At 35.0% G+C, this 15,406-nt stretch overlaps 1 protein-coding gene across 1 annotated transcript in view; it reads right to left on the reverse strand.

Moving 5' to 3' along the window:
- Positions 1-219: 219 nt before the first annotated feature.
- The window catches only part of LOC131154160 (G-type lectin S-receptor-like serine/threonine-protein kinase SD1-13), a 48,194-nt gene continuing 33,007 nt past the window's right edge, over positions 220-15,406 (reverse strand). Inside the window, exons 2-7 of the mRNA XM_058106733.1 lie at positions 1,983-2,090; positions 1,691-1,878; positions 1,374-1,584; positions 1,026-1,263; positions 752-902; positions 220-669 (exon numbers count right to left, since the gene is read on the reverse strand). Coding sequence (XP_057962716.1) covers positions 355-669; positions 752-902; positions 1,026-1,263; positions 1,374-1,584; positions 1,691-1,878; positions 1,983-2,090 — 1,211 coding nt within the window. The 3' untranslated portion in view covers positions 220-354. The remainder of the gene's footprint in view (positions 670-751; positions 903-1,025; positions 1,264-1,373; positions 1,585-1,690; positions 1,879-1,982; positions 2,091-15,406) is intronic.

Below are 15,406 nucleotides of genomic sequence, written 5' to 3' on the forward strand. Positions count from 1 at the left end.
TGAGAGTAAATTGGGTATCACTAAATTTATTAAGATATTAATTTGAATTAATTTCATTAGATAGCTTAATAAATTGAAACTTAAGTATTCCCTAACTTGTGAGTATTTTATTAAAAATTAAAATAGGGTAGAAGTGATAATATATTTTTAAATACCCAATTCATCCCCTCTTAAGATTACACCTAAATTAACACTAATGTATACTATACAATCCAAAAATTTTGGAATAAAAAAAATTGATTTTCTATAGCAAAAAATTGAATCCCACTATTAACCTAATTAGAGTTGACAATATACAACAAACAAAATATACATATTTTTTCTATCAACAAATGAGATTGCATCTAGAAGCAACTATTGCTTGTTAGCGACTGTTGTAATGGTGACATTATTTATGGAATAAGCAATTGGGGAATTTGGATAGTAGTTCGCATCTGGAGCAAATAGCTTTTCAGTAAATGCAGGTTGCTTGGGACTAGGAAGATCTACAATCTCACTACTAAGCATTGAAATAATAGTAGAAATAGTTGGCCTATCTTGTGGGAATTGATCCACACATAGCAATCCCACATGTATGCATCTCATAATCTCCTTTTCAAAGCATGGTTCATATGATAATATGGGGTCTACTAAACCCATAATATTGTCTTCATTCCATAATTTCCATGCCTGCAAACACAAAACTTTCATCAATATGTACCTAAACTTTCTAAAATCAAAATGCAATAAGTGAAAAATAAATAAAACTTACAAATCCAATAAGACTTTGTGCTTGCATATCATGGCAAAAGCTAGTGTTCCTTCTTCCACTCACAATCTCGAGCACTAGCACCCCAAAGCTAAAGACATCGGATTTCTCCGAAAAGTAGCCTCCAATTGCATATTCAGGGGACGTATAACCACTGTATTTTATCATTTCAAACATAATTTTGAATAAAAAAAAAAACATTTGAGTCTAAATTGTCATTTAGAAACATAGGAAGAAGTAATGATGCAAATATATGGACAAGAAAATAGCCACTTACAATGTCCCAACAATTCTTGCAGTATTTGCACGATCCTGACTACCTCCTAAAATCCTAGCCATGCCAAAGTCTAAAATTTTTGGATTTAGCTCAGTATCTAGCAAAATATTACTTGCCTTCAGATCTCTATGGATAATTTTTAATCTAGAATCTCTGTGAAGATATAGGAGGCCTCGAGCAATTCCTTCAATAATATTAAAGAACTTTTGCAAATCTCGAAATTTTTGTTTGCTTGGACCTAAACAAATCAAAAAATAGAAGCATTTTTTTTATATAATCAGAATGTTAGGAAAAGATTAGTGCCTTCTTGTAATGCAAATAATATAAACAACATCAACATGGCCTAACCGAAAAGAAACGAGTCTAAGCTTTTATTTGGCATGTATTCATAAATCAACATCTTTTCTTCTCCTTCAACACAGCAACCTAGGAGTTTAACAAGATTTCGATGTTGTATTCGAGAAATCACGACGACTTCATTTATGAATTCTTCGATCCCTTGTCTAGAGCCTCTAGAAAGTCTTTTTATGGCTATATCTTGTCCATCTTGCAGTTTTCCCTAAAAGTAAATGACAACATAATTAGCAAAATGTATGAGTTGATTGTTCCCAAAAAAAAATATTAGACTAAAATATGACAAAACTCTAATAGGAATAATTGTGTACCCTATATACTGATCCAAAACTTCCTTGCCCAAGCTTATTGGTAACGTGAAAGTTGTTAGTTGCAATTGCTAAGATCTCCAAATCATAAAGTGGTAACTCTTGGAGCTTAACTTGGTTACTATTCTCTCCAAGTAAATGTGCTTCTTCTCTGTCTATCAATAATATTTCTTTGATTTTCTGTTTGTTAGCTGATTCAAAATATAGTTACAAGTTAATGCTTTAATATTAAGATGATATATGCTTTTAAATATTTTCTATTGATCTTTTGTGCCAATCTTAATGCACGTATTACCTTGTTGTTTAACCATCCACTGCCATGCAAAGTATGCGCAAATGGTAATAGCAAGTGCTCTCATGGATGCAACAACTATGATAATTATTCTCATGTTTGTCTTCTTACCTGAAAATTTAAACAAACATAAGTCTTATTTAGTCAAAAGAATATCCGAGGAATTTAAATTTTGATTACAAATTACAAAAGGTTGCAAATAAAATACGATAATCATAGTCTCAAATTTGACTGTAAGAATTAATGCAACACAGTTGCAAAAATAGAACAATTATTAGAATATTTTTATTATAATGTGAGTGGCTAAATAGTGATCTATGGCTTTGCACATTATCATGATTCACAACAACATGCAAAGAAGGGCAAGTGTAGATGTTTTGTTTTGAGATATCAGTTTAAGGTCAATATCTAATTATTTACAATCTACTATTGTTGTGAATAAACTCATATTTATACAGTGCAATCCAAACGCAGCAACCAATAAAGATAAAATATGGAACACACACACACACAATATATATGAAAGCAAGAACAACAACACAAAGATTCACATGACTCGGCAATGCCTACATCCACAGGAGCAATCGACAAAGGTTTTCACTATGTAGATGTCAAAGGAGACAATACAATACTGTCGCGACGTCCCTGGAGCGCGTGTGCCCTGGGTGGCGAAATTAAAAATTAATTTTAATTTTGAAAGAAAAATGGGAATATCGGAGTCGCCACTAACCTTTTAGTGTGGTTAGAACACATGATTACTACCTTTTTAGGGATAGAATGGGTCTATGTTACCAGAGTTAGGCTCGGGAGTTCGGTTACGTAAGGGGAAGGTACAAGCACCCCCTACGCGCCCGTTCTTACGAACGGTACCTAATTAATTTGAAATTATCCCTAAGTTAATCTAATAAGTCTTTAAATTACTCATTTTTAGGAATTTATAAATACACATAAAAAATAAATAAATAAATAAATTTATAAATAAATAAATACAATATATACATATATATATATATTCCCTCAGAGCTTAAAGGTACGTGAAGCCCGAAGGCTCATACCACCCGCATTAAAATCATAGGGAAAAAATCAATAAAATATTTTATACTAAAAATAAACATAAAGATAAAATAATAATAATAATAATAATAATAATAATAATAATAATAATAATAATAATAATAATAATAATAATAAGTTAATACAAATATACAACACTAAAAATAACACAATTAATAATATTAAATATAAACGCATGATATAAAATTAAATGATAATAATAATAATAATAATAATAACAATAATAATAATAATAATAATAATAATAATGAAAATAAATACCATAATGAATAATACCATATATACTAAAATAAAATACTATCATAAATAACACAGTATTAACATACTAAAAATACGTAATACTAAACATTTAAGGTAATACTAAATATCTCAAAATACTAAAAATATCATGATAAATAATAGCGACTATAACACCATATATGCTAAAAGAAATACTATATTAAATGATACCATATTAATAATAACAATTATATACATGATAATAATACTATATTAAGTGGTAAACCATAATATTACATATAATATAAAATCATAATATGTGCATGATAATAGAAACAATATTCTAAACCATAATAAATCTGGATATACATGTATATACGTACATAACAAAAATATCAATAAACAACAATATTATAACATACCCTAAAGAGATATGACTTAAATCATACAAGTTCAATAATAATATGTAAACATCAAGAAATTATCTAAACGAAAAAAATTGAGAACATAACACAAACCTAAATTAATAAACCATACATATGAAATAATAAAAATAATATACATATACAATATGTCAAATATCCAATAACAAGGAGCATATCAATAACAATTATAATACAATGATGATTAAATATTCTACGGCCAATCTGAAACATACAACAAAAAAATAAAATAAAATAAATATAAAATAAAAACATAACCAAATAAACAAACACCTATGTATATATTACGATAATTTTTCTGACCGCACGCCCTGAAGAATTGGGAGAACTGCGCAAAACCAAAATCTATTAGTTGGAATAGTCAAGACTCAACTGCAAAAAAAAGAAAAAAATCCAGACCAAAGAAAAGGAAATCTTTTTTATGAAAACATAATTTATTACCAGGAATACCACACAAATACCGGGATATGAATCTTTGGGCAGCCTCCTAATCTGTAGAAGATCGCTGGTGAGCGTGTGCGGGCTGGGCTGGCCGTGGCTGGAACAAGGATGACCAAGGGAGTCGGGCACGGTGATGGAGACGAAGATGAGCCGTGTGAGAGATGATGACGGCGAGCCTGGGGAACCGGAGTTGATGGAGTGACGGTGAAGCGTGGGTGGTTCGCCGGAGTTGCAGAGGCAGAGAGCCGAGGATGGTCTCGGTAGGGGGCTGGGGTTCATGTGTGGTGGCTGCTGCTATAGTTCGCTGTGGATTTCTGGTGTGGAGATGGTTCTCAATTGCTGTGGAGAGGCCGGAGACAGCCGCGGCTGGGACTGGTGCTGGTGGTCGCTGCTGCTGGCGGCGTGAAGAGGGAAGGCCAGGGGATTGGTGCTGGGAGGGATATGAACAGAGGGAGGGCGAGATTGAGGGGGCAGAGCTGTGCAGAGAGGCTGTGTGTGTGGCGGTGGTTGGAGTGGAGATTGCTGGGGGACTGAGAGACAGAGAGGAGAATGGAGATGGGTGACGGCTGATGGAGAGAAAGAGAGGCCTTTTTTTTGTGCAGGTCTGTGCGCGCCCCCCAGGCTGTGTCTGTGCAGCGCCCGACCCCTCGCTTTTATAACTTTTTCCCCAAAACCCTAGCTCCTAATATTAATAACTACAAAATAATAATAATAATAATAATAATAATAATAAAGATAATAAAAATACTAATAATAATAATAATAATAATAATAATAATAATAATAATGATAATGATAACAAAAATACTAAAAATAATAATGATAACAAAATAATAATAATAATAATAATACTAATAATAGAGAAAATAATAATAATAATAATAATAATAATAATAATAGATAGATGAATAAAAATAATAATAGCAATAATGGTAAAGTAATAATCATAATAATGATAAAGATACTAATAATAATAATAATAATAATAATAATAATAATAATAATAATAATAATAATAATCATAGAAATCAATAAAATAAAGATAAAAAATACTAATTATAATAAAATAATAATAATAATAGCAATAATAATAGTAATAAAAATGATAATAATAATAATAGCAAAATAATAATATTAACAATAATAATAATAATAATAATAATAATAATAATAATAATAATAATAATAATAATAATAATAATCATATTGGGCCTGGGTAAAAATGGGGTGTCTACAGCTACCCCTCTTTGTAGGCTTTGTCGCTTCAAAGTAAAAGTAGGAACTCTCTTACGTTATTTGTAGCAAAAAGCCTGCAAAGATAAAAGACGTTGATTTTGGACCAGGTCAATGCATCAAAAGAGATCAAAGTGTGACTTCCCAAAAATGACCAGCGAAGGATCAATATGAGTGAGGCCGCAAAAGGGTTAATAGGAGTGGATCGCAAAGGGTCAATAGGAGAGGACCGCAAAGGGTTAATAAAAGTGGACCGCGATGGGTCAATAAAAGTGGGACCGCGAATGGTCAATAAGAGTGAGACCACAAAGGGTCAATAAGGTGGGACCGCGATGGGTCAATAAGAATGGGACCGTGATAGGTCAATAAGGAGGGACCGCGAAGGGTCAATAAGGTGGGACCGCAAAGGGTCAATAAGAGAGGACCGCAAAGGGTCAATAAAAGTGGACTGCGATGGGTCAATAAAAGTGGGACTATGAATGGTCAATAAGAGTGAGACCGCAAAGGGTCAATAAGGTGGGACCGCGATGGGTCAACAAGAATGGGACCGTGATAGGTCAATAAGGTGGGACCGCGAAGGGTCAATAAGGTGGGACCGTAAAGGGTCAATAAAAGTGGAACCGCGAAGGGTCAATAAGGTGGGACCACAAAGGGTCAATAAGATGGGACCGCGATGGGTTAATAAGAATGGGACCGTGATAGGTCAATAAGGTGGGACCACGAAGGGTCAGTAAGGTGGGACCTCGATGGGTCAATAAGATGGGACCACGATGGGTCAGTAAGATGGGACCGCGATAAGTCAATAAGGTGGGACCGCGAAGGGTCAATAAGGTGGGACCACGATGGGTCAATAAAAGTGGAACCGCGATGGGTCAATAAAAATGGGACCGTGATAGGTCAATAAGGTGGGACCGCGAATGGTCAATAAGAATGAGACCGCAATGGGTCAATAAGGTGGGACCGCGATGGGTCAATAAGATGGGACCGCGATGGGTCAATAAGAATGGGACTGTGATAGGTCAATAAGGTGGGACCGCGATGGGTTAATAAGAATGGGACCGTGATAGGTCAATAAGGTGGGACCGTGATGGGTCAATAAGATGGGACCGCGATGAGTCAATAAGGTGGGACCGCGAAGGGTCAATAAGGTGGGACCACGATGGGTCAATAAAAGTGGAACCGCGATGGGTCAATAAAGGTGGGACCGCGATGGGTCAATAAGAATGGGACCGTGATAGGTCAATAAGGTGGGACCGCGAAGGGTTAATAAAGTGGGACCATGAAGGGTCAAAATGAGTGAGACCGCGATGGATCAATACGATGGGACCATGAAGGGTTAATAAGGTGGGACCGTGAAGGGTCAATAAGAGTGAGACCGCGAAGAGTTAATAAGGTCGGACCGCGAAGGGTCAATAAGGTGAGACCGCGAAGGGTCAATAGGAGTGGACCGCGATGGGTCAATAAAAGTGGACCACGATGGGTCAATAAAAGTGGGACCGCGAAGGATTAATAAGATGGGACCGCGATGGGTCAATAAGGTGGGACCGCGATGGGCCAATAAGAGGGGACCGCGAAGGGTCAATAAGATGGGACCACGATGGGTCAATAAGATGGGACCGTGATAGGTCAATAAGGTGGGACCGCGAAAGGTCAATAAGGTGGGACCGCGATGGGTCAATAAGGTGAGACCACGAAGGGTCAATAAAAGTGGAACCGCGAAGGGTCAATAAGGTGGGACCGCAAAGGGTCAATAAGAATGAATAAGATGATCAAAACAATTTGGATGAAACTACTCGCATGAATGATATAATCAAGAAAGCTTTGAGGTGATCCAATACCTCGGTTTCGTCGTGAACAACATTTTTGGATGTGAGGGCTGATGCCCTAATTTCAAGGCAGATGACTCAATTTGGGCTAGGGAAATGGCTACTTTGTATGGGGGATGATGAATCGGGTACAAAGTCTTAAGATTTTTTTGGAAAGTGTCCTCAAGCATAAGGCTCTAAGTCCTAAAAATTTGCTCCACTGAGGATGATCAATCAAGTGCAAGGTCCCGAGACTCTTTGAAGAATAAGCTCATATGGGTTTTAAGTCCTGAAAAATTGCTTCACTAGGGATGATCAATCAGGTGCCAGGTCTCAAGATCTTTTGGACGGTCAGTATTTTGAAAAATGGTTACCCTAGTGAGGCTGATCAATCGGGTGCGAGACCACAAAATTCTTCTAGAAAATGTCCTCAAGTGTAGGGTTCAGAATTATTCCACTGAGGATTATCAATTGGGAACAAAATCTCGAGTTTCTTTGGCTGTCTTTAGATTACCCTCTTTGAGACTCAACAATCAATGCATCAATTGCTTCTTGGGGTCAATTGCCACAGTTTCAAAGTATGTCAATCTGTGCATGGGGGTCAGCTGCCCCAGTTTCAAAATGTATCTGAACAAGAATGGTTTATTCAAGGATGTAAAAGGATTATTCAGAAGTTTATTCAACCAAGCAAGTATGAATGAATGGTGCTCTATTGCTATATGTATGCATGTTGCTACCTAAGATGCTAGAAAGTAGTGATATGTTGCTATGTGTGCATAATGATGCGTGAATGCAAAGATGTATGCATATTGAATGAGATGCCCTTTATATTTTCTTTCTTATGCACTGCATGAAATGCATGAATCTTTTCTCCTTCCAACATGTTTGTAATCGACAACCCAATCTCTGATCTTGGGTGCGCTTTCAAATTCCAAGTTGCCACCGATTCCAGCCATGTTTCGAATTCCAAAAGGCGCTTAAAATCTGCCCCAGCGTTTACATGCCACTAGTAATGACCCTGTTTTTGACTTTGATTCTGTCCTGAAAGCTCTTGAATTTGCTCCACTGAAGTAAAAAATTGCCTAGTTTCGATCCTCATTCACTAATCTTGGCTATGCACTCTGATATGACGGCATCGGAATTAGTCCAAACAAAACTCAACCCAAAATCTACCCCAGTTACCATCGTTTGTTACTGATATTGGCTTCAAATTTGGTTTTGACATGAAGGCACCCAAATCAAAGTCACTGGAACTCAACACGAAGTTTGCATCATTTAGGTGCATCTGTAACTATTCTTGACCATTTTACCTGTCTTTCACAAGGATCCTCTTTTTGGCGGATGTGTCAGTGATTAAGCCTTTTTGACCATCCGTCCTCCTTTTGGAGCTTTTGAAGAATGGAATTTTTTTATTTTTTTTATTTTTTATTTTTTATTTTTTATTTTTTATTTTTTTATTTTTATTTTTTTGCATGAGGAATGAATGGTGAATTATCATGCATTTAGGACATCAACTTGCTAAATCAAAAGGCCATATGCACAAAATAGATGTTTTACTGTGTTCATATGCTATTTCAACGAAAAATTTCATACCAGTATTCAAGAGCCCTAATGATAATGGTGCTAACTTTTCGAATTGAATAACTGATTTTCTTCTTTAACCAATTGCCCCAGTTTTATTGGGGGACTATTCTCCTACCTTATTCTGCCGTGAAACCATTGAGAACCTCTTGTTTCATCAAGGGTAATTTGGTCAAGGATCACATGCGTAGTATGTCCCTTATTTTCTTTCTCTTTTCTATTTGCTTTTACTGCTCCCTTTTGTTTTTCTCTATGAAGGGATTTTGTCATTTTTGTTTGGACTTCATTTGGGACTGATTTCACTGCCCCAGTGTGGGGTGTGATCCTTTGACGGGTTCATCAATAAATAAATTTTTCACGCTCAAGAGGGCTTGCAAGAGATTTCTTCTTTGAATTTCTTTTGGGTAGAAAAATGACCTACCATCATTTTGATAGCCCATTGTTGTCTCATATGACTTGCCAAACGCTAAGAGACCCAACCCAGGTTAATTTTTTGGTGAACTGGCTTTTAAGAAAAGACTAGTTTAACATTCAAGCTCAACTTGGTTAACAATTGGTAAATCAATATTTGGTTCTTTCTAGGGATAACTGGTCGGCCAAAGATGGCCATCTATCATTTGATCAAAACATGAATAGTGAATTGACTTGAATTTCTTGGCACAACACATATATTTTACTGAATTCCTTCGAGATTCTTTATTTCTTCACAACATCTGTCTTCATAGGGTGAGGAAAATTGTTTTGTCTTCTTCTGATTCCACCTCCCGTGTTTGGTTTTCGAAATTAACATCACTTTCTGGCTTATGAATATTGGTATTATTATTTTCCTTATCTTTACACGAAACATCAGCAAACAAATTTTTGGTCAACTGAGCTCAGGACACAAGTGATATGAGAAAATGCATAATTCAATTTATTGATGAAAGGGAAATTGTCCGAGACAATAGTGTCGACAGATTGCTAGAAGATAGGGAATTAAAATGACATCATCACATGAAACAAACTAGATAATCAAAACCTTGCCCCTTGTGTACTTTTGCTCCATTTGGGCTCCTTACGAGAATTCCAGGATCCATAACTGACATATTCTTTTGCCCAACCTCGGCTCCCAAATCTTCTTACAACATATTAACCATTTTTTTCCTCGCGATTGAGTAGAGGATCACTCTGGATCCCTGGCTGTTTATCCTTGAATGCTATCCATCCAACATCTCTCAATGATTGCACTTTATACTTAAAGGTCCAACATTTTTCAATCGAATGGCCTATTGTCCCAGCGTGATATTCACATCGAGCATTTGAGTTGTACCACCTTGGGTAAGGGGGCTGTATCAACATTCCTGGTGTAGGCACAACTAAATGCCTTTCAACCAACTGTGGGAATAACTCTGCATAGGTCATCGGGATAGGCTGAATTTCTTTTCTTTTCTTTTCCTTTGGAGGCACCCCTGGTATCTGTAAGTTACGTTGCTCCAAAAGTTTGTGAAGGACTGAAGGAATCCATGTGCTGTCTTGCACCCCTAGGTACTACGTTACTTGCCCACCTTTCTTTCCTTTCTTCAACTCCTTTCGAAGAACTTTGTCTTGGCCTTATATATTGCACTCCTTTTATTTTGAACGCTTCCTTAACCTGCTTTCTGGTGATCCTCAAGCAAGCCAAATTCTGAGAAATACCTCTGATTTGGTTGTCAACACCTTGATCTTTGACAAAGTCATCACATAAACAAATTGTTTTTCCTTTTTCCACCCGAGGATAACTCTGTGTTGTCATTTCTTCTTGATCATGAGAGTACCTTCTTGCCTTCTTCTCCACATTTCGTTAAGTCTGCTTTTCTGAAGCTATATCATTGTTGTACTGAGCGATAAAGGCGCGAGTTAAATCCTCCCATGTGTGGATCTTTACTCGGTTATACCATCTTAGGGCTTCCCCAGTCAAGCTATCTTGGAAACACTGGATAAGCATATCATCATCACCGCAATGCGCAACCATCTTCTGTAAGTACATCCCCAAGTGAGCTAGTGGACATTCGGACCCACTAAACATTGTAAAATTTGGGACTTTAAGCTTTGAGGGTAAGATCAAATTCGGCATCAGACAAGAATTGAAAGCATCCGACGAACCAAACATGTTTGCTTTTTGCATAGTTTGCAGCTGTTCTTCCTAAACTTCATTCTTATGATTCATTTCTTGACGAGGTATCTGCTCTTTGCCCCTTTCTTCAGCTATTCTCTCTTCTTGAATATCAGGATAGATAAAAGGCGGAACTTGGACATCGCTCACCGGTTGGGGTCTCAAGTCTTGAGTTGCTAGGATAAATGTGTGCAGGCTTAAACCTAGACCCGACAACGACTCCATCGATCGTGGTTTGAATGAAGCCTTGTTTTCAACTGCCCGCTTTGGATGCTGTGTAGTTTTGCTCCACGAGGGGGCTACCTTCTCCATCTGATCCTTAATCTTTTGCATATCCTGATGGACATCTTCATGATTCGGTGCGGGAGAGCTTATCTGACCTGCTAGATCCTTCCACATGATTCTAACCCTTTTCCAGGAACTTAAAAAAAATGTATAGGGACCGTTCTGTTTCGCTTGCTTTCGGGAATACTGGATCTTGATTTCACCACCTTGGTACACTAGTTTTACAGAAAAAGGGGAAATATGATTACCGACTCATTAGATATGACTATGCATGCATGGTTATGAAAGTAAACATGGAATGATTAAGTTATGCAATGGGTGTTTATGCATGGGTGTACCTAGTGCACAAATACATAACAATAGGGATATTAACATGTATGCAACCTATTATGCATGGCTATGCGTGTGAAATTATGCATAAATGCATGGATGCCATGAATGTTTGTGCATGGATGTAACTAGTGCAATTATCCATACAAATAGAGATATGAACATGCATGTGACCTATCGCGCATGATTATGTGTGAAATTATGCATGAATGCATGGATGCCATGAATGTTTATGCATGGATGTAACTAGTGCAATTACTCATACAAATAGAGATATGAACATGCATGTGACCTATCGTGCATGATTACGTGTGAAATTATGCATGAATGCATGGATGCCATGAATGTTTGTGCATGGATGTAACTAGTGCAATTACCCATAAAAATAGAGATATGACCATGCATGTGACCTATCGTGCATGATTATGTGTGAAATTATGCATGAATGCATAGATGCAATGTAACCTAACTAACTACTTTGTCAGCATTTTAGGAAAAATCCCACTAATGAGAGATTTTAAGATAATTATTGATGGGCCACCATTTCAATTCAATTCTTCCCTCAATCATTCTTTTCCTAGATGACGGTCCATGTACCCCAGATTCTATGAGGGGTCAAATTATGATCTGAGGTTGGGGTTGACCCAGGTTAGTCAACCCACTGGATTTGTTTAATACGGGCTTGTGGACTTTATGGTGCATTTGGGCCTCAAGTATATTAAAATATGGGCTTCAATATATTTCATGATGGGATCAGGCCCTAGTTTTAAAAGGACTTGGGCTTGGATTGTTTAGAAAAATGTTGGCCCATATTTTTAGACAATAGGGCCGAAGCCCACTTTTGAAATCTGGGTTTTAACCTTTTTTTTTTTTAAATCAGGCTTGGGCTGAGTTTCTACTTAGGAAAAGGTCAGGCCTTGGTTTGTTTTTAAAGAAATGGGTCTGAGTTATTTGAAAAAGGGTTGGGCCGACCCATATTTTAAAATGCTTGGGCCAAGTGCTTCATTTTTGAAAGAATGGGTCATGGTCTCATTATTGGGCCTTTTCAGAATATTGGCTAAGTAGTATGTATGTCTAAAATGGATGCAGCATGCATGGTATAATACAAGGTATCTCACAACATATATACAATAGACGGTATAGGGATAAGGATGTCCCAACCTAGGGTAGGTAAGTATATACAGGGTTCGTCATGGCACTATCCTAGTTAAGGAAAACTATATACAAGTATGTGTGGGTAGGCTCTAACCCTATTGACAAAAGGTTCCCAGTTTGGAATTCCATCCTCCCCCATTGGGGTTCGGATAAAACCCGTACTAAGTGGAGTGGTTCGCGGGTCCCATCAAGCTCTGCCACGAAGGGACTGACGCTATTACACTCCTATCTAATCCTAGTAAGGAAAGTTCGGGTATAGAGCGTGAAAGTGTGTGAATTTAAATTTAACCTAATCCCGCTATCCCCACATTTATTCACATGCTATAAACAATATGGAAACAAGATATCTACCATTAATATATATAGATATATATATATATATATATATATATATATATATATATATATATATTCAAAAGATAAGGAAACACAATATATGCAATTAATATGTTTATTCACAAAAAATTTGGAAACAAAAGAATAAGGAAACAAAATATTTACGATTAGTATATAAAATATCTATAATTAATATGCTTTATTCAGAATATCTACCATTAATATGCTTCATTCAGAATATCTACAATTAATATTCAAAAAATTAGGAAACAGAATATTTTTAATTAATTAAGGTTATTTACAAATTATGGAAGTAAGATATCTACAATTAATCAAAGTTATTTACAAATTAAAATATCCACAAAATAAGGAGTAATTAAAAGTTTTATTAAATTTGAACTTCGATTAATTTCTAATTAATTAATGGCTCGACTCTCTAAAGTCCCCAGCGGAGTCGCCAAGCTGTCACGGCGTCCCGGGAGCGCGTGTGCCCCGGGCGGCAAAATAAAAAATCATTTTAATATTTTCATGGAAAAACATGGATATCGGAGTCGCCACTAACCTTTAGTGTGGTTAGAACACATGATTACTACCCCGTTAGGGATAGAATCGGTCTACATTACCAGAGTTGGGACCGGGAGTTCGGTTACGCGAGGGGAAGGTACGAGCACCCCCTACGCGCCCGTTCTTACGAACGGTACCTAATTAATTTGAAATTATCCCTAAGTTAATCTAATAATTCTTTAAATTACTCCTTTTTACGAATTTATAAATACATGCAAAAAATAAATAAATAAAATAATAAATAAATAAAGATAATATATGCGTATAAATTCCCTCAGAGCTTAGCGTACGTGAAGCCCAAAGGCTAATACCCCCCGCAATGAAATCATAGGGATAATAAAAATCAATAAAATATCTAAAAAAATACGCTCCCAAATTTTGAAATTGTATATAAAATTTTTATAGGAAAATACTAGTATGGGAGGTTTTAATATAGAGTCATAAGCAACTCACACTTACTAAAATATCATGAATGTCAAAATAAGTAATTAGATACCATATTACTATATATATATATATATATATATATATATATATATTAATATACTAAGGATACTATAATACATCTCATCACATGCAAACATAATAGCAATACTATAATACTATCACTATATATATCAAAATACTAAAAAAAAAAATACCATATATGCTCAGATCCTAAAAATTCTAAAAATACCATAAACAGTATGAATTAATCAAAACCCTAAGATATATACGTAATTAACATAGCAATAAGGAAGAACCCAAAGTATATGGTAGTAATGCAGCAATACTAATAATCTAAAAGATACCATATTAACAAAATCATAATAATAGTTCAAAACATACCATATTAACATGAAGTAACTGAAGCCCTAATATATTATAATAATAATACACTACTTGTACCAATAACACAACCAATATGTATATATGTATATATATCATAGCACATAATTACCAATGATAAATGCTACTAGAAATAAAAGGTGTATACATCATAATATTAATAACAATATAGGCCCTATATAACTTTAATTTGATCATAAACAATAATATCTAATAATAAGGAAAAAAAAAAACCTAAAAAGGAAATCAATGTGTAACAATATGGAAACAATAAATACATATATTTATGATAATATAGAAATAGTCAAACTATGGAAATCAATACGTGATAAAATGGAAACTCTGCAAATCCAAATAAGGAAACCCTAAAAATGAATATGAAATTTAATACATACCCTAAATACAACAAAAGTATAAACTTGAAGGTTAAAACAAATTTTAATTGTAACACTTCTACAACAATAATAATGTTCATTAAATAATATGCACCACCAAAATACCAACAAGAACATCAACTAACAAATTTTACGAATCCTACAACAATGGGAACAAATCAATTAATATTCACAAAAGAAATTAAACGATTACCACGACAAGGATATGTAACCTGTAATAATAATGTTAAATCATGAAACACGTATAGCTAAATATATATATATATAAACTACTTAACATAATCAACAATTATTCATAACAATATAAACAATATAAATCCTAAATATAGACATGTATACATTGAAATTAATAACGACAATGAAAACATAAAAAATTCACATACATACAAATATGACGATAACAAATGTTTTAACAATAATATACAACAATAATCATGGCGATAATAATACAACAATAGAATATCAATACAAATAAAATCAATATGATAATCAACATAATAACAATACTAATAATAATATCCAAAAAAAAATATAGTAATTTTTACTAATAATGAAATACAAACAGAATAGTATAAAAATATTACAATAATGTTATTAATAATAAGAT

This window comes from Malania oleifera, chromosome 4, assembly GCF_029873635.1.
Source record: "Malania oleifera isolate guangnan ecotype guangnan chromosome 4, ASM2987363v1, whole genome shotgun sequence".
NCBI classification, from domain to species: Eukaryota; Viridiplantae; Streptophyta; class Magnoliopsida; order Santalales; family Ximeniaceae; genus Malania; species Malania oleifera.